Raw genomic sequence first — 21511 nt, forward strand, 5'->3', positions numbered from 1 at the left:
CTGATGAGCCTAATAACAATTATTTAAACACATTAAAACATTACCAACAACACTAAATAGCAGTGAAAAGTTGTAGTATCTGTTAGATCCAGATTACTAGCAATGTCTTATTAGCATGCTGCGTTCCCCTTCTTCTACAGTATTTACATTACCACATAGCTAAACAAGCTAAAAATGACCCCGATTGCCCCTCGTGTACTAGAGGCACACTGCATATGGCCAACAGTCACGTTAGAGATAAGAGCATGGAAACTAGAACTCCACGTGTAGCTGTAAAAATAGAAAAAAACTGAATTATTTGACAAATCAGATTAATTTACGGCATAGAAATGTACTGACTGTAAAAACATTACATGACGTCACACAAGGCCACACAAATGTTTACTTACAAACTAGGAAAATAACATTTATATCATCTGTAATCATCTGTGTCAATAAAAATGTTCACAGTTCAGCCTAAAAGAATTCCACTTTGAACTACAAAAATCATGTTTCATAAACTGTATTTATTTTTTATGTGTTACACACACACACAGACACACCAACTTCATTTTCGGTTAATCTGTCCCGAGCAAGTGCTCGAGTCATTGTTTCCTGGCAGACATTTTAAGCGACAGACACATTGAACCAGACAAGCAGCAACAACGGTAGAAATCCCAACGTGTAAGTTTCATTATGAAACTTGGTCAAATCTTTGTAGGTAAATATTGTGGATAAAAATATTGTGTTTGTTTTGTATTAAAGTTAAAGTACCAATGATTGTCACACACACACTAGGTGTGGCGAAATTTGTCTTCTGCATTTGACCCATCCCCTTGATCACCCCCTGGGAGGTGAGGGGAGCAGTGGGCAGCAGCGGTGCCGTGCCCGGGAATCATTCATGGTGATTTAACACCCAATTCCAACCCTTGATGCTGAGTGCCAAGTAGGGAGGCAATGGGTCCCATTTTTTTATAGTCTTTGGTATGACTCGGCCGGGGTTTGAACTCCCAACCTACCGATCACAGGGCGGACACTCTAACCACTAGGCCACTGTGAATATCTTTTGTATTCGCGGTCGCTTTTTTTGTCTGAGACTAATTCTGCCTGTAGAGAGCGATAACACTACACCTTACGTTTAATTGTGATACGTCACATACATTGTGTGTAATGTTTGGTGTGTGTGAATGTTGTGTAATTTCTGTATGTGTAAACATTTGTAGTTTATTATGTGAATGTATTTACATTAAATCTTGAGGAAGGAAAGTAATTCAAAAGAAGGATCATCAATCCTCAACAAAACTTTGGGAGTTTCTGTTTGTTTCTTCATGCTTTTAACTAGTTTCACACACTGGAAACGAGTACCGAAGGCAGAATAGTTAATTTATTGACAATGCAGTGTGAATCCAATGTGTTTACTTTGAAATCAAGTGAAGTGAAGTGTGGGAATTATATTTATATAATGCTTTTCTCTAATGACTCAAAGAGCTTTACATAGTGAAACCCAATATCTAAGTTACATTTAAACCAGTGTGGGTGCACTGAGAGCAGGTGGGTAAAGTGTCTTGCCCAAGGACACAACGGCACAAACTAGGATTGCGGAAGAGGGGATCGGAGAGGGGAGCTGCTCTACCAACCGAGCTATACCGCCCCTTGAACTAAGTCTCAAATGAATATAACCTGCGGAGACACTTTCTGACGAAACATCCACATTTCAACGTCCAGCCCCGAACCATTGGGCTGTTGAAACCAGACCCTCTTCATTATGTAGTTGTATTTACAGTTTTAGAGACACTTTTCTCTCAAGTGCCAACACCGGCAAGAAGTCCTACCCATTAGAATCCATAAACTCCCTTCATCTGTGCATACGTATACTGTAAATACAGAAAATACAGAAATGCCATTCTGCATTGATGGACTTTGATGTGATTACAATCGTTAACCTAAATAAGACTATATTTAAGAGTTTTGTCGTGTAATAGACATGTTTTAAACTACAAACGATAAAATATTTGATTAGGTCCGGGTGGGTGGCCCAATTAATGACTTGGCACCACCCACGAAGCATGGCAGTTGTTTTATGGCACCATAAATAAAACACATCAAATATGTTAGAAACACAGCTAAAGGCATCACGTTATGAGAATAAGTGGAATGTAAATACTAATGATGAATAAAAACACAAAGATGTTTCTTTAATAATAAGAATAACATTTATGTAGCCTCTCTATTAGATTGGCTACATTAAATACAGTAGTTGGTACAATACTATTAGCTTGAAAAAAATAACATTTTTATATTCCTATTTTTTTGAGTAGCGACCACCAAAGGGTTTCAAATAGTTACTGTCTGATTACAACCATAATGAGTAGGGACTGTGATGTAATTCCAACATTGTGTTTATGGTAAACTACTGTGGTCCTTCAGACAGAAAGTGAATCGTAAACCCACTGACATGATGAAATAATTAGTTTTATGATGATGAAAATGGCACAAAGTAAAGGTGCTGCTCTGAATCCTCTCAAAATCTCATCATCTTCTCTCTTCAAAGCTTTCTTTTTCTTTTACCTTTTTATCGCTCTACAAACCCCACCCATTGGTTAATTGTCTTACTCATTTCATTATTAAAAGACTGACTGTTTTATTTTCACAGAAACCTGGATGTTACAGTGGCTGCTGAAGTGTCCATATTGATAAGGCTTTGTGGCTGTGTGTGTATGAGTAAGGCAGTGTGGTTTATATCGTCGCAGAGCTGGCTTATATTGATAACAAGCCCATGCCGCCTTGTCTTTTTTTGGAATGCAATGGGTCACCAGGCAATGACAGAGACATACTGTGCTTGATACAGACAGAAACACACACAGTGTGTACCGTTGATGAGGATACCATCATACAGTGCAATGAGAGTAGCATGCAGTCATATTGATGAGGATTGAAGATTATTGCAGTGACCAGGAAGGGTATTTAACTAGGATTGGGTTTGTCATAGGCCTCATGAAATCCCATTTTACTTTATTTTATATCCATGTGCACAGTGTGTTTTACTAAGCTGACTTCTTGACAGAGAATGTTTGAAATTGTACAAACCCTGTTTCCATATGAGTTGGGAAATTGTGTTAGATGTAAATATAAACGGAATACAATGATTTGCAAATCATTTTCAACCCATATTCAGTTGAATGCACTACAAAGACAAGATATTTGATGTTCAAACTCATAAACTTTTTTTTTTGTTGCAAATAATAAGTAACTTACAATTTCATGGCTGCAACAGGTGCCAAAGTATTTGGGAAAGGGCATGTTCACCACTGTGTTACATCACCTTTTCTCAATAAACTTTTGGGAACTGAGGAAACTAATTGTTGAAGCTTTGAAAGTGGAAATCTTTACCATTCTTGCTTGATGTACAGCTTAAGTTGTTCAACAACAATCTTGTCCTATTTTATGCTTCACAATGCGCCACACATTTTCGATGGGAGACATGTCTGGACTGCAGGCAGGCCAGGAAAGTACCCGCACTCTTTTACTACGAAGCCACACTGTTGTAACACATGGCTTGGCATTGTTTTGCTGAAATAAGCAGGGGTGTCCATGATAACGTTGCATGGATGACAACAAATGTTGTTCCAAAACCTGTATGGACCATTCAGCATTAATGGATGCTTTCAAAGATGTGTAAGTTACCCATGCCATCCATCCATCCATTTTCTACCGCTTATTCCCTTCCGGGGTCGCGGGGGGCGCTGGCGCCTATCTCAGCTACAATCGGGCAGAAGGCAGGGTACCATGCCTTGGGCACTAATACACCCCCATACTATCACAGATGCTGGCATTAGAACTTTGCGCCTATAACAATCCGGATGGTTATTTTCCTCTTTGTTCCTGAGGACACCACGTCCACAATTTCCAAATATAATTTGAAATGTGGACTTGTCAGACCACAGAACACTTTTCCACTTTGCATCAGTCCATTTTAAATGACCGGCAGCGTTCCTTGGTGTTGTTGATAAATGGCTTTCGCCTTGCATAGTAGAGTTTTAACTTGCACTTACAGATGTACCGACCAACTGTGGTTACTTACAGTGGTTTTATGAAGTGTTCCTGAGCCCAGGTGGTGATATCCTTTACACCCTGATGTCGGTTTTTGATCTAGTACCGCCTGAGGGATCAAAGGTCTGTAATATCATCGCGTACGTGCAGTGATTTCTCCAGATTCTCTGAACCATTTGATGATTTTACGAACCCTAGATGGTAAAATCCCTAAATTCCTTGGAATAGCTCGTTGAGAAATGTTGTTCTAAAACTGTTCGACAAATTGCTTACAAATTGGTGACCCTCGCCCCATCCTTGTTTGTGAAATACTTAGCATTTCATGGAAGCTGCTTTTATACCCAATCATGGCACCCACCTGTTCCCAATTAGCCTGCACACCCGTGGGATGTTCCAAATAAGTGTTTGATGAGAATTCCTCAACTTTATCAGCATTTATTGCCCCCTTTCCCAACTTCTTTGTCACGTGTTGCTGGCATCAAATTCTAAAGTTAATGATTATTTGCAAAAAAAATGTTTTTATCAGTTTGAACATCAACTATGTTGTCTTTATAACATATTCAACTGAATATGGGTTAAAAATGATTTGCAAATCATTGTATTTTGTGTATATTTACATCCAACACAATTTCCCAACTCATATGGAAACGGGGTTTGTAGTAATTGTGAATAAGTACATTTGATCAGCAATGTAGCTCAGCATGAGCATATCAAGGGAAACCCATTATATGTGTATTTGCAATGGACTTTCTCCTGCCAAAGCAACTGTTAACTACGAACAGGAAGATATGGCTCCATACAGACCATGAAAGCAATGTGATAAAATTTGTTGAGCCTTAATAACTAGCAAACTAATGCTGGTGTCAGGCTTGTTTATAAGCCGATATCTTTGTTGGCCCATTGAGGTCAAATCCTTGCACAGTTTCACAATAAGGGTCAATGGAGCTGGTCAGGCTGATAAGACTTCCATGTGGTGAGGCAGGCTGGACACTGATGGAGTGCTGAGATAAGGAGGGTCACAGTGGACAAACACGACCCACAGGAAGATAGGAGACTAGCTGGACAGACACTGGACTTTAGACCCAGCAGCAAGCAGGTTGGACCGTCTGAGGAGTTGTGTTTGGGTCGGCGCTTGACCTGAAATGAATATCTGATGCAGGCTTAATGTAACTTATTATGATTTTACTGTGTATTATATTTATATATATATATATATATATATATATATATATATATATATATATACTTTTTTAACAGCTTTGTATTATTAAGCCAGAACCCGACTGCCTCAACAACTTCTGGGGAAGCTTAGCTAACCTGAGTAGTTTTACTAAAGTGACCTTCATACATTGCTGGTTGAGATAGCAGTTCATGGTGGCTCTGCAATTCATCGTGCTCTGCCAAAGACCATGTTAACACCAAACAAAAAACATCAGAACTGAGGGGACCTGACAAAAAAATTAAACATGTTACATTATTGTTGTGCAGCCTCGGCGGTTAAAAATTTGTTGTGTTCAAAACATCTTTTGACTTGCAAAGAACAACAACTTCTGTATTTGAACCGCAAGATCCCTGTTGATACTGTAACACCGCCTTAACCCTCCTGTCATATTTTATGCCTGGACTTTTACTATATGAACACAGTAACTACACAAAGATGACGGAGTTAAACATGGGAGTCATCACAGGCTCATCAAGGGTCGGGGACTCCAGCGTCCTTTCAGGAAAAACGTGTTGAGAAAGGTAGAACATAGTACAAACAACGACAGTACTTTTTTGAAAATGTACAACATTTTGAAGATTGAACTTTTACGATATCTCCTTTGAGCTGCTTTTTGGTCAAAGACACTGTCACCAGCTTCTTCATATTTTCATGGATAAATGTTCCCTTGTTGGATATTGTTTTAACCTCTGTGGTTAGTGTTTTTTCATACTTGTGCCTTAGTACGGTGCAGACTAGCAGTGCTACGCTCCAATTGAGTCACTAGTCGGCTACAAGCTTGGTCAAGTTTTATTTTTTTTAATTCAATAGATATCATCTGGTTCTTCTTCTCAGCAGTGTATTTCATACTCGGTTTCTTTGTTCCAATGGTTAGAAAACAAAATTCAGTTGATCTCTTGCTATAAGATAATCTAGCGATGTCCTTACAAGGTTTGACATTTGCTACGGCAACTTGCAGCGAGGATGCTTGTAACCCAAATGTTGCTCACAACAATTATCTCAAAACGCGGTCGAAAATGGATGGATGGCACTTGTAAATTGGGGCACTCCTAAATCAAAGTACAATCGTATTTAGGGTTGTTTTACTGCGTGTAAACATGTAAAAAATATATGTTTTGTGCAGCAATAAAAAAAGTAGGACTGCTTACTGTAAAACTGAATCTGGTATGTTAGAGTAAATCTTACGGTCAAACCTTTTGGGTTTCAAAGCACTCGATTTTACTTCTAAATGTTAAATTGCATTGTAAGTGTACAGTTCTTGGAAGCAATTTAAGATTAAATCAAATATAATGGAAAAAAAAAATAACTTCAGTCTGAAGATGCCTTCTAAGAAGCAAAACATGTTTTTAACATGTTTGTAATGTAATTCACCATATTTGTTGCATTACAACATGACTCCTTCTTCAACCAAGCTTCTGTGCCCCCACTCATACCTGCACCAACACCTCTAGCTCCACCCCCACACCAACTGTGGGAAAGACATTTTATCAGCGTCTGTCCGTTGTTCTCTGGTGGGGATAGATACAGAGAAGATAGATGAGTGTTTTGACATGGAGAGTGTTAGACAAACACTCTTATCAGGCTCACCACTTTAGACCGACCCCCTGAAACAGTGTCCCGAACCATGGGTGACAAAAAGGGGGAAGAGTATAGGGGGGGGTAAGATGAGACATTTTTTGTATTTGTTTTTTATCACTAAAAGGTGAATATCCATAACGAGAGGTTTCCTCCTTAACCACAATATGCTCACCCTGCAACAATCACCAGTGTTGCTCATGCTTGTTCACAAATAAACACATTTGTTAAGACCTCTCCTGACTGCACAGCAACACTTTTCTTGCAGCCCAAGCTCTCTTTGGTTTTTTTGGCTCCCCAGCTATCTATCTCCCGCTGGACTGTAGCAGGCTCAAACCACAGCCGTCACTGCTATCCTTCTACAGTTATCACATAGAGGAACTACACAAAAAGAATCTGCTGAACTGAGCCATGACTGGAAGTGCTCAAATTATATCATACGCCCTCTGCTGTTGAGCTACTGCCTGCTTAGCCTGTGGTCTTTAGGTTCGGGTCAAGTTCAAGTCAAATGCAGACTTTGTTTCCCCTCAAACTCCATTTAAATTAGCAACACTCTGACTTGGAAGTTATTCATTTTAAATTATTTTTGGTTGATTTATATAAGAAAATGCAAAAAACATAGAATATGACAAAACCTCTACTTATTTTTTCTATGCCAATAAAAACTTGTGCTTGAAAGAACATACATGTAAGAAAAATATATTAATGCTTCCATGGCAAAATACAATGGCAATATATAAACAGGACACAATGATTGGATGGACTGCAATGGGGAAAAAAGTACCACTTAACTTCATAAGCTCATGGTCAATAAGCATACAGCACATGCTGTAGTGACAAAGATCTTACCTATTATAAACACTAGCAACAGAACGGGTGGACGAAGAAGAATGATGTCTAAGTATTAATCAGTCAATCAATCAATCAAAGTTTATTTATATAGCCCTAAATCATGAGTGTCTCAAAGGGCTTCACAAGCTACAACATTCTCGGCTCAGATCCCACATCAGGGCAAGAAAAAACTCAACCCAATGGGATTACAGTGAGAAACCTTGGAGGGGACCGCAGATGTGGGGACCCCTCCTGGGCGACCGGTGCAAGGGATTAATGGAATTTGTGTATGACGATTTACAGTGGGGCAAAAAAGTATTTAGTCAGCCACCGATTGTGCAAGTTCTCCCACTTAAAATGATGACAGAGGTCTGCAATTTTCATCGTAGGTACACTTCAACTGTGAGAGATCCCGGAATGCACATTGTAGGAATTTTTAAATAATTTATTTGTAAATTATGGTGGAAAATAAGTATTTGGTCAACCATTCAAAGCTGTCACTGATGGAAGGAGGTTTTATGCTCAAAATCTCACGATACATGGCCCCATTCATTCTTTCCTTAACACGGATCAATCGTCCTGTCCACTTAGCAGAAAAATAGCACCAAAGCATGATGTTTCCACCCCCATGCTTCACAGTAGGTGTGGTGCTCTGTTGTATCATCCATGTATCCATTTTGGTATAAACTCAACTCGTTGTGTTTGGAGGAAGAAGAATACTGAGTTGCATCCCAAGAACACCATACCTACTGTGAAGCATGGGGGTGGAAACATCATGCTTTGGTGCTATTTTTCTGCTAAGTGGACAGGACGATTGATCCGTGTTAAGGAAAGAATGAATGGGGCCATGTATTGTGAGATTTTGAACCAAAACCTCCATCAGTGAGAGCTTTGAATGGTTGACCAAATACTTATTGTCCACCATAATTTACAAATACATTCTTTAAAAATCCTACAATGTGAATTCCTGGATTTTTTTTTCACATTCTGTCTCTCACAGTTGAAGTGTACCTATGATGAAAATTACAGACCTCTGTCATCATTTTAAGTGGGAGAACCTGCACAATCGGTGAATGACTAAATACTTGTTTTCCCCACTGTATATACAGACTATGGCCATCTATGTCAAGATATTAAAAAGTCTTAAACACAACTTTCGGTTTATAAGGCATTAAAAGCCTTACATTGCCCATAATGTTTGGAATGTTCAAACGGGAGGCATATAATGTAATATGGGACTGAGCCAGTGACACTTCTCTATCCATATTTGTGTTTGTTTTATCCGCAATTGCATTAGTTGCAGCTGAACTATCCGAGGATCCATTAGCTGCCCAATCAGGTGCCTAATGTAAAAACATTAAACGGAATAGCTCCTGCACTAAAACAACGATAATACTAAATTATTTACAAAGGGACCTTTTATGGGCAGAAACTATTCAAGAACTAGTGGTTAAAGTATGGCGGTTTTACCCCGGATTAATAATAATAATAATAATGGATTAGATTTATATCGCGCTTTTCTATTGTTGGATACTCAAAGCGCTCACAGAGAAGTGGGAACCCATCATTCATTCACACCTGGTGGTGGTAAGCTACATTTGTAGCCAAAGCTGCCCTGGGGTAGACTGACGGAAGCGTGGCTGCCAGTTTGCGCCTACGGCCCTCCGACCACCACCAATCATTCATTCATCATTCATTCACCAGTGTGAGCGGCACCGGGGGCAAAGGGTGAAGTGTCCTGCCCAAGGACACAACGCCAGCGATTTGGATGTCAACAGGTGGGAAGCGAACCTGCAACCCTCAGGTTTCTGGCACGGCCGCTCTACCCACTACGCCATGCCGCCCCATTCATCCATTCATGCGCGTCACGAATTAGATGACGAGGCATTTGGCTACCTTAAGAGAGTCATAGTTACTCCCGCCGTTCACGCGCGCTTCAGTGAATTTCTTCACTTTGAAATTCAGAGGCCCCGACACGGAAAGGATTGACAGATTGATGGCTCTTTCTAATTTGCTGCTGAACGGCGACGCCACGGAACGTCTCCACCACTCGCCGTCCACCAAGCCACACTGCGCATTGTTACGGATCCGTCGTTCAGCCAAATAGGACACACTTTTACAAGATCTCACAAATCCGCACAATAAGGGGAGTTGTAGTAGTGGCAACTGCAGGCCCAAAACACAAGAATTGGTTTATCTAAGCAGCTTACATGTCTTATTAATGCAACCTTTCTGTTCCCCAAATGTGTGCATTCATACAAGTTAAACATATTACATAAAAAAGTTTCAAGTAGTCATACAAAACCCGTTTCCATTTGAGTTGGGAAATTGTGTTAGATGTAAATATAAACAGAATACAATGATTTGCAAATCATTTTCAGCCCATATTCAATTGAATACACTACAAAGAGAAGATATTTGATGTTCAAACTCATAAACTCTTTTTTTTTTTGCAAATAATAATTATAGTCATCATTGTCACCGACGTCCCACTGGGTGTGAGTTTTCCTTGCCCTTATGTGGGCCTACCGAGGATGTCGTAGTGGTTTGTGCAGCCCTTTGAGACACTAGTGATTTAGGGCTATATAAGTAAACATTGATTGATTGATTGAACTTAGAATTTCATGGCTGCAACACGTGCCAAAGCAGTTGGGAAAAGATATTTGATGTTCAAAGATATTTGATGTTCAAACTCATAAACTTTTTTTTTTTTGCAAATAATAATTAACTTAGAATTTCATGGCTGTAACACGTGCCAAAGTAGTTGGGAAAAGGCATGTTCTCCACTGTGTCACACCTTTTCTTTTAACAACACTCAATAAACGTTAGGGAACTGAGGAAACTAATTGTTGAAGCTTTGAAAGTGGAGTTCTTTACCGTTCTTGTTTTATGTAGAGTTTCAGTCGTTCAACAGTCCGGGGTCTCTGCTGTCGTATTTTACGCTTCATAATGCGCCACATATTTTTGATGGGGGACAGGTCTGGACTGCAGGCGGGCCAGGAAAGTACCTGCACTTTTTTTTTACGCAGCCACGTTGTTGTAACACGTGCTGAATGTGGCTTGGCATTGTCTTGCTGAAATAAGCAGGGGCGTCCATGAAAAAGACGGCGCTTAGATGGCAGCATATGTTGTTCCAAAACCTGTATGTACCTTTCAGCATTAATGGTGCCTTCACAGATGTGTAAGTTACCCATTCCTTGGGCACTAATGCACCCCCATACCATCACAGATGCTGGGTTTTGAACTTTGCGTCGAAAAAGTCTGGATGGTTCGCTTCCCCTTTGGTCCGGGTGACACAATGTTGAATTATTCCAAAAACAATTTGAAATGTGGACTCGTCAGACCACAGAACACTTTTCCTCTTTGCATTAGTCCACCTTTGATGACCTTGGGCCAAGAGAAGCCGGCGGCGTTTTTGGATGTTGTTGATAAATGGCTTTCGCTTTGCAGAGTAGAGCTTTAACTTGCACTTACAGATGTAGCAACAAACTGTATTTAGTGACAGTGGTTTTCTGAAGTCTTCCTGAGCCCATGTGGTGATATCCTTTAGAGATTGATGTCGGTTTTTGATACAGTGCCGTCTGAGGGATCAAAGTTCACAGTCATTCAATGTTGGTTTCCGGCCATGCCGCTTACGTGGAGTGATTTCTCCAGATTTTCTGAACCTTTTGATGATATTATGGACCATAGATGTTGAAATCCCTAAATTTCTTGCAATTATACTTTGAGAAACGTTGTTCTTAAACTGTTTGACTATTTGCTCACACAGTTGTGGACAAAGCGGTGTACCTCGCACCATCCTTTCTTGTGAAAGACTGAGCATTTTTTGGGAAGCTGTTTTTATACCCAATCATGGCATCCACCTGTTCCCAAATAGCCTGTTTACCTGTGGGATGTTCCAAATAAGTGATTGATGAGCATTCCTCAACTTTATCAGTATGTACCTTTCCCAACTTCTTTTTCATGTGTTGCTGGCATCAAATTCTAAAGTTAATGATTATTTGCAAAAAAAAAACAAGTTTATCAGTTTTAACATCAAATATGTTATCTTTGTAGCATATTCAACTGAATATAATGATAAATTGGTTGTACTCGTATAGCGCTTTTCTACCTTCAAGGTACTCAAAGCGCTTTGACACTACGTCCATATTTACCCATTCACACACACATTCACACACTGGTGGAGGGAGCTGCCATGCAAGGCGCTAACCAGCATCCATCAGGAGCAAGGGTGTAGTGTCTTGCTCAAGGACACAACGGACGTGACAAGGTTGGTACTAGGTGGGGATTGAACCAGGGACCTTCGGGTTGCGCACGGCCACTCTCCCAGTGCGCCAAACCGTCCCCAATATGGGTTGAAAAGGATTTGCAAATCATTGTATTCCGTTTATATTTACATCTAACACAATTTCCCAACTCATATGGAAACGGTGTTTGTATTTTATTTTTTTTGCTGTGAATTTGATCCTGAAAAATGTGCAGATACCCTGCTGTACATAGCCTTTGCAGTGGGGGTAGCAACTACTACAGTTGCATAGGGATTCATGATATCATACATGGACAGCACGGTGCACAGAGGTTAGTGCATGTGCGTCACAATATAAAGGTCCTTAGTAGTCCTGAGTTCAATCTCGGGCCCGGGATCTTTCTGTGTGGAGTTTGCATGTTCTCTACCCGTGTTTGCACCGGTTCCCTTCGGGTACTCCGGCTTCCTCCTTCCTCCAAAAACATGCACCTGGGGATAGGTTGATTGGCAACACTAAATTGGCCTTGGTTGTGATTGTGAGTGTGAATGTTGTCTGTCTATCTGTGTTGGCCCTGCGATGAGGTGGCGACTTGTCCAGGGTGTACACCCCTTCTGCCCGAATGCAGCTGTGATAGGCTCCAGCACCCCCCGCGACCCCAAAAAGGGAAAAGTGTTAGAAAATGGATGGATGGATGAATATCATACGTAAAAATACGCTGTTAGTACCTAGCTGATAAAACATATCAAACAGTAGGCACCACATCTAATGTATATTTTTTTCTATTTTTTTTTACAGATGAGCTGGAATTCGGTGGAGAAGGCAGTGTTAGCAGGGTCGTTGCTCGCCGGGACCTTCAAATAGACACTAAGTGGGGCCCCTTTCCTGGGATCCTCCAATTAAAAGGCAACACAGATGATGCGGAGTCAGAGGTGAGGACAAAAAATTGTTTTTATTACAAACAAAGTTACTCCGAATGTATTCTGGTAATATTTGTCGACTGTCAATTAATGCAATTTAGCAACACAGACAAGTTGTTGCCCAGCCAATTGACCTTATTTGTTATTGTTTTATGTCAAATTAGATTGAAATCCAGGTTGTTTTACCACATAAGGGTTTATAGGTTCCACTGTACTTCCATTTAATTGATAATACTGGTGGATTGATTCAAAAAATGCTGTGAAATAAGGTTTTGAAATCTTTGTTTTGCTGCACATTTGTAGACCAACACCCAAGTTATAGACAGATTGATGACCTGAAGTGTTTTAATTATAAAAGGTCAATGGTCAGGGCAAACACAGACCTTATCACATTAGTGTGACTGTCGTTGGAAATAAAAACAGGTATGTCTGTGTGTGTGTGTGTGTGTGTGTGTGTGTGTGTGTGGGTGTGGGTGGGTGGGCGGGCGTGCGTGCGTGCGTGGTACCGGATGGAGCCCTATCAGAGGTTGTTATTTTATCATGTGTGAGTCAATCTAATCATAAGATGCTGATGCTGGGGAAGACTTCTTGGTCCAGAGCGCTGGTTGTGACACACACTTGCACAAAAAAGTATCACTTGAAATAGGTCAGTCAGTTTGACCAGTCCATTTTTTGATTGAGGCTACATGTAGATGACAAGCGGTCCTTTACCTCTCCCTTCCTTTCCTCCCTTCCATCGCCAGACATCCGCCTGTCTTTTATCTCCACATGGCGCCATCCGCCTGGACAGCAAACCCCAGTGATTGATTTCTGTTTGATAGTCTCTCATTTCTAAGATTGTGAATATAATCAGTCAGCATGCAGAAAAAGTGTGTGTCCATGCAAGCAACCACTTGATCACACGCTCATTCACGCTCATGCCCTTCCACTGTCCGTACTGTCCCGTTCGTCCTAAAGTTTGTCGCTACTCTTTTAAAGGCTTTGCATTCAAGCAGAAAGCAGTTAATTCTCATGTTTAATACCAGTGTGATCTCCTCTACTTTATTTTATGCCCACCGTCTATCGTCTCCTTCCTTGCTATCTATGGACCGAAGGAGTGAGGAGTCGGCCGCTTGGTATCTATTGGAGATAGTGGTCTTAATCTCACATTCCTCCTGTTTCTCCCCGTCACACTATATCCTCCCCTTTTCTGGCCATCCTTCCATCCCACCCTGGGTCAAAAGGAGTCAGGCTATCCTCCAAACTTACTTGGAAAAGAGTTGTGCTTACACAATCACACTTGTTCAATTAGTTACAATGGAACTTCTTAAAATGATCTCAAGCCAGAGTCACTGCCTTAATAGATCCAAATTAGGATGACTAGTTTAAATGTATGATATTTTGCCAACATTTTTTAATAATTTTTTTTGTTAGGGCTGTCAAAAGTTAAGTCATGTGATTATTCACAAAAAATGATCGCATTTATCATGTATACACAGATATTTCACACAATTTATTTTGACTGTTCATGCTCCATTGCCTTAACCATGGATGGTACAAGCGGCCGAAATGAGTTTCCTCCGCCGGGTGGCGGGGCTCTCCCTTAGAGATAGGGTGAGAAGCTCTGCCATCCGGGAGGAGCTCAACGTAAAGCCGCTGCTCCTCCACATCGAGAGGAGCCAGATGAGGTGGTTCGGGCATCTGGTCAGGATGCCACCCGAACGCCTCCCTAGGGATGTGTTTAGGGCACGTCCAGCTGGTAGGAGGCCACGGGGAAGACCCAGGACACGTTGGAAAGACTATGTCTCCCGGCTGGCCTGGGAACGCCTCGGGATCCCCCGGGAAGAGCTGGACGAAGTGGCTGGAGATAGGGAAGTCTGGGCTTCCCTGCTTAGGCTGCTGCCCCCGCGACCCGACCTCGGATAAGCGGAAGATGATGGATGGATGGATGGATGGATGGTAACCAAAGTGTGTAGTCTTTTTTTAAATTCATTTAAATAATACAAGCAAGTATGAACCTTTAGATTAATTGTAATTAATCCTAATTAAAAGTCTGATTAATCTGATTAAAAATATATATAATTTGACAGCAAAATTGTTTTTGTTTTCTAAACAAAACTGTATACTCCCAAATTTGTTTTAAGAATATGTAAGATTTGTTTTCTTTGTCTCTCAATATTCATACTTTGGTTGTATATTTGAAATTGTTTTTCTTTGTCATCTCATTTTATATTGTGAATTATTGTTACTTTTCTCACTTCTGTTACATACTAAGTCTCGCCCCCCTCTCACCACCCACCCACGTCCCATCTCAGGAAGAGATTGGCACAACCCAGACAGTGATGGCCCTTCCGGCATTGCCCTTCCTCTCTCAACTTATCCCTCAATAGATTTACCATAGACTGTGTTTGGTGCAGAGAGATAACCGGTAATAACCGGTAGGTAGGATGCCTACTTAGCAACAACACCCAAACAGGGATTTTGTGTGTACAGAAATGTATTAAAAGTTCAAGTGAAGATGCTGCACACAGCATGTTTTTTCTATCTAAAAAATATTGAAATTTATGGACTTGAGGATGTGGATATGTGCAGCTACAGTATCATGGAGTTACTGTAACTCTGTCAATGCAGAGAAACACATCTCCATTATTAGATTAGCAATGGGTTACCTGGCCTGTGTCATATGGAAATACTTCAATTTGCATCTTTTAAGAAAGAGGTGTAAAACCATTTATCTATTTAAACATTTTCTAGCTGATATGGCCGTCGAAGTTTACAACAGCGTTGTGACAATGTTTACTGATGGACTGATCACATGGCTGCTGATTCCTCCCGTTTTTGGTTGAATGAACAACCAGGTCCTCCACAGCTAACCTCCCATGGCAACCCCACAGTGAGCTCATCAGGGCTGCTCATCTGATTGGATCACATAGAACAAATCTGATATTAGATCGCCTCTTGTTTGATTGGATCCTGCTTTAATTAACTGATAGTACAAATGCATGTCATTGGACCAAAGTTGGTGGTTTGTTTTGAAATTGTATGTTGAGTGACGGGGAGTAACTGATGATGCAAGTTTCTACACGGGATTTATGTCATCTTTGTGTCTTCCCAGTGGACAGATGCCCAAAACAAAATCCCAGCACACTATTCACTATAGAAACCCCCCATTTACAACATGGTTGCTATTGTTCTGCCTCCTTCAGTGCTTCCCAGAGGCTCACACCACCCCAATCCTGTCTTTCTTGGAAAGGCAGCCTGAAGGCACGATCCTAGAAGACGCAGAGTAGTGGAGTTCAAAGCGTTATCACACGCGAACGTCTTTTCATCATGTTTTAGAAACAAGCGTTTGCACTAATCCCCAAATAATCTCTCCAGGAGAACTTGGGCGATAAGGCGCGCCACCCACGGCTTTTCAAACACTTTTGGGGTCGTCACTTCCCACTCTCTATCTCTTCTTCACTCTACCTCTTTTCCTTTTCTCATCCATCCATTTTCCCACCATCACTTCCTCAAAGACAAGTGAAGGTGAACACCTACTTAACCGCCCACGAGCGGTCGTCTTTATTTCTCACTCTTTTTTTGTCGTTTTCTGAGCCAATTTGTTTACATCCTGATTTCCATCTTTGCGTTTATCGGAATTTATCAGCAGTTATTCCTCTTCAGCCATCTCTCTTCCCCGCCCTTCATATTAGAATGTTAATTAAAATGATGCTTCTTCATAAGAAGACAAATCGATCTTTACGGTGCGACACCTTATGTTATGCCCTCGGGTACAAGCTAGATACGCCACTTTCAGTGCATAAAGCAGGGAAATTCAACTAAAATGTTTTGGTGGCCACATTTCCAGAAATCTAAGGATTAGTTTTACAGTTTATAGTGCTTTCTCTAGTGACTCAAAGTACATGACACTGAGAAGTTGAACCCATATTTCTTTCAGTCTACCTTCACACTATGATGGTGGTAAGCTACATTTGTAGCCACAGCTGCCCTATGGTAGACATGACAGAAGCGTGACTACCAATTTGCGCCGATTGCTTCTCTGACCACCACCAAGCAATAATTCACATTCATACACCAGTGTGGACTGCACTGGAGACAAGGCGGGTGAAGGGTCTTGCACAAGAACACAAGGGCATTGACTAGGGGCCAAAGAGATGTATTGTTATTTTCAATGGGTAATTACATACCCTAAAGAACGTATCGCTGAAGTTGGATTCGTCCAAGAAACACTCGAGTTTCTGGACGGCCGCTCCACCCCATTTTCCATTATTATCTTACACTTTAGATTGGAATACAATGTTGATTTCTAAAAACAACTACATATCCTCCTCAGTGATTATTAGCGCTTTCTACTTTCACCTGTCTTAAAACTTCATATTAGCTGATTTTCAAGCGACAGAAGCGACTACAACCCTGATAGGAAACAAGGCAATGATCAGAAAACAGGAGAGAATCTGAAGAAGATAAAATCACTGCTACTGATATCATTAAGCCAGGTACATGAAGGACAACTCCCCATAGAGGAAGCAAGAACTGGTCCAATGCAACAAAACATTTAAAGGTGCCATATGTAATAATCTGCGATGAGGTGGCGACTTGTCCAGGGTGTACGAAACCTTCCGCCCGATTGTAGCTGAGATAGGCACCAGCGCCCCCCGTGACTCCAAAGGGAATAAGCGGTAGAAAATGGATGGATGGCATATGTAATTATGTGGCCAGAAATGGTACTGCAACCACGGTCAAAATGATGTAGTCCCCTCGCAGCCAAACCCAGCTCGATCGACTGGGCTACTCCAAGGAACTTCAAATTTCCACTGCCTCTTACTAGGGGTTGAGGTACTGGGACTATAATAGCTGAATAGACAAGCGTTTTGTCAATAACAAATTTCTAACCAACACATTTTACACAGAAATTGTCACGCCTGTTAATCTGGTTTTATGTTTGGTAATGTTTTGTTTTGTTTTCTGGACTCTTGTTCTGTTTTTTCACTTCCTGGTTTGTTTTTGTTACCATAGCTACTCATTACTTTCCACCTGTTTCCCCTAGTCACGCCCCGATCATCAGCCTCTCACACCTGTTTCTAGTTACCACGGCCACTATTTATGTCACTTGCTTTCTGTTTATCGTTCTGGGATTTTTCCATTCTGCCTCATGCCTGCATTTCTCGTACCAACCTTCATGCCTTGCCACGCTCCTAAACCTTTGGACCACGCCACGTAAGATCCGTTTACTTTTTCGCCTAAGTGCAAGTTTTTTGGTTTATTGAGTATCTTTGTTAGCATCTTTTGTTTATTTATAGATAGCCATGCCATTGTGTTGTTTCTGTTAAAGTATTAGTATAGATTATTAGCCGCAACCGAGCGCGTTCTTTGTTTTGCCTTTTTGTATTTTAGTAATAAATAAAATGTACTTACATTCTTGCCTGACTTGTCCCACATCATCCTTGCATCGAGGAAGCACAAACAACCACAGTTCCGGCATGACAGAAATGTGGCTTTTTTTTTTAGGAAGAAGTACATCATGCTTGCATACAATATCACAACAAATGGCAACCATATGGAAAACAAAGACTAAAACAAAGTACCACCAACGCAAAGAATGGTTGTACTGGTGAAAATAAGTAGAGCATGCTTAGCAGCCGAATGTACGGCCAAAACTAAATAGGAGCCTTTTTACCAAGGTATCCCTACTGGCTACACAAATGAGGAATTATTTTATCATTTGATTTGGCTGTCTCTATACTTTTCACATTGCCATGATGACAGCCGTGCTAATATTGGAACCCATTTCCTCAGCGTGTCAGCATATTGAGAACGAAATTGGCACTGACACTACCCATACCCACGTAGGTTTTATTTGTTGGGTATATATTTTGCCAGTTCCATTGCACATAAATATACAGGCTAACGGGCAAATATTTCCTCCATTTGCCTATATCTGGATGTGTCATTGACCGGGCTAGCATGTTAAGCATTCGTTGCACGAACAAACTAGCTTTGTTATACAAGATCATAAACTGTATTGGACAATTTAGTTTAACCACAAAATGTCAATTTCCATTTACTACAAGTAATAAGAAAACATAAATGCCTGACATACTTGTCAAGGAGGAAATTAGCAAGTTTGGCGTCAGATGAAAAAATCTTCTATGCCTTCAATCGTCTTCATCATTTGAAAGCTTCCCCGATACAAATCCTCGTTTAGTTCCTGGCTTTGTCGTGAATAAGTTAAGAAACGTAACAACGCGTTTTAGATATACCAAGGTCCGACATGTTTAGTAACATGTAGTAACCAGCGACAGTAGCTCGACGAAGAGGGCGGTGCGTAACTGGCAACAATGTGACACACTCACAGACTTTCTTATTGGTCAAACGGTGGAGGGCGGGACATCGAAATGAAAACAATATCGAGATTTCGGGACTGTAAATATAATTTTGAAATGAGGATATCTCGGCTGAACTACTGTTATTAGTTATAGAAGTATTCAAAAAGAACATGATTTATTAATTCCTTTTGACATATCAAGGCCATTTAATTCGATGTGAGCCACATGGTAGCAGGGCGTGTGTCGCGCCTCGCTCCTTCATGCCTAATTAACTTTAAATCCGCCGATACAAACTCTCCCCTAACAACACATTAAACCAAGAAGTTTGCTGTTTGTACATGTTTATTCTCTGATTCCTCTAAAAATGCTGAAAACCAGAGGAAATCAGACTGATCCGGAACCCGAACTGTCTATGGCGTCTTTGACCCCTTTGCCCGAGTCCCATTGAGTATCTCTTTTCAAAGATTTCAAAACTTCGCTCGCAGCTACAGAGGGCAAACTGGACGAAGTACAAGCCACGGTGTCTGCAAACTCTGCCAAACTCCAAAATCTATAGATTACGGCTACTGACCTGGAGTGCCGCGTGCAAACTCTGGAAACATCCATTACAGCACTAGCAGGCAAAAATACCAAACTGGCAGTCAAAGTTTTAGACCTTGATTCCCGCGCCCACAGGTCCCTCGCCCCCAAACCTCCAGCAGTTCAGCGACCAAAACCAGTTATCATAAAGCTCCTCAGGTTCCAGGAAAAGGACGCGATTATCCGGGAAGCCCGGTCCAAGAGAGGAAAGCTGAAGTTCCGTGGTCACTCTATCTTGGTCTTTGAGGATTATACACCCGAAGTTGTCGACCAGCGAAAGGAGTACAGCGATGTCATGTCGAAGCTCTTCAAGCTAGGTCTCAGACCTGCCCTGCGCTACCCGGCCAAACTTTCCATCATGGTGGAGACAGGCAGGAGATCCCTCTCCTCGGTCAATGAGGCTAAGGCATTCATCGCGACCCGGGCCACGAGCTGCAACTTGGATGTTGAGCCAGCTACTGAGCCGGCAAACGGCTAACGTGACTTGCTACACGCTAAGGCTAATGTTAGCTAGCTAGCTCTAGCTAGCTAACACACCTTAACTTTCTCGGAGCTGAGTAACATTAACATTAACATACATCTCTCCTTACTGATCTACCAGCCCACGCCTTCACGTTGCGCTTTAAAGTCAATGTGTACAATCCCATGTGTTGATGTTCCTCATATTGTTCACAGCGTTTGTTGCTGTTTTGGTTTTCTCTGAAGTGACATTAGCGCAGGCTACACCTGGATCTGATACACACGTGACATTCGTGTTATTGTTTCGGTCTCGTATTGGCCGTAATTTCTTTTTACCCCACGGGGTGGCACTGATGTGCCTCTGAACTGGTCCAAAACCTGACTGCTAGTTGGGACCTTTCTTTTTTGGTTAGGAACTTTTACGTTTTCGTGGGACTCATACGTCCATCAGGGTGACTACGCGTGACATTTGGTGGGTTGTTGGCGGGTTGGGGGAGGTGCGTGAATGTTTATTTTCTCAGCATGTCATGTCATATTCATACATTGAAAGGGGATTGATGCGATCCTATGCTAAATGGAAGCAGCATTTTCCAGTATGTATGGTACGAGTGTGTGTGAATGGGAGTGCCCATGTATGAGCATTTAGTATTTGAATGCCATCCCAGCAGGCAAACCTGACTACTTTCATATATTATTTTATGGGTTTTGAAGACCTTGACACTGTTGGAGATTTACAGCACTGTATTGGTATTGGCAATAATATAAACTGCAATGTCTATGACCCTGAGCAATTAAAGTCCTTATATAATCTTTCTAATTACTAATTTTTACATTTGAATGTTAGAAGCCTGAATAAACATCACACTGATTTAGCCTCTCTACTTTCCAACATGAGCTGTATGTTTAACTTTATTCCCATTAGTGAATCGTGGCTTTCTGATTCCTCATATATTGATCTGTTTAGACTGGGTGGATGCAATTTACAAGTAAAAAATAGACTCAGTGGAAGAGGTGGAGGTGTGTGCCTCTATGTCCAGAACAATCTTCATGCCAAAGTATGCAACATCACCCTAGAAGATGATCTCTGTGAATCCTTGTTCATGGAGATCAACAACAAAGGAAAAAAGTTAATTGTTGGAGTACTCTATCGTCCTCCTGATTCACCTCTTGACACTTTTCTTTCCAAATTGGATGAACTATTACTCAGTCTAAATGAACTAAACAAAAACCGCATCTTTCTTGGGGACTTTAATATTGATATTTCTAAGGAGGATGGAGCAAAACTGAACTTTATCAACACGTTACATTCCTCTTCCTTCTTCCCCACAGTCAATATGTTCCCTC

The 21511-nt window shown here is 41.1% G+C and overlaps 1 protein-coding gene across 1 annotated transcript in view; it reads left to right on the top strand.

The window, feature by feature from the left end:
• Positions 1 to 21511, top strand: part of zfpm1 (zinc finger protein, FOG family member 1) — a 218776-nt gene that overhangs the window by 168093 nt on the left and 29172 nt on the right. Inside the window, exon 5 of the mRNA XM_061917349.1 lies at positions 12700 to 12833. Coding sequence (XP_061773333.1) covers positions 12700 to 12833 — 134 coding nt within the window. The remainder of the gene's footprint in view (positions 1 to 12699; positions 12834 to 21511) is intronic.

This window comes from Nerophis ophidion, linkage group LG12 (genome assembly GCF_033978795.1).
Source record: "Nerophis ophidion isolate RoL-2023_Sa linkage group LG12, RoL_Noph_v1.0, whole genome shotgun sequence".
Taxonomy (NCBI): Eukaryota; Metazoa; Chordata; class Actinopteri; order Syngnathiformes; family Syngnathidae; genus Nerophis; species Nerophis ophidion.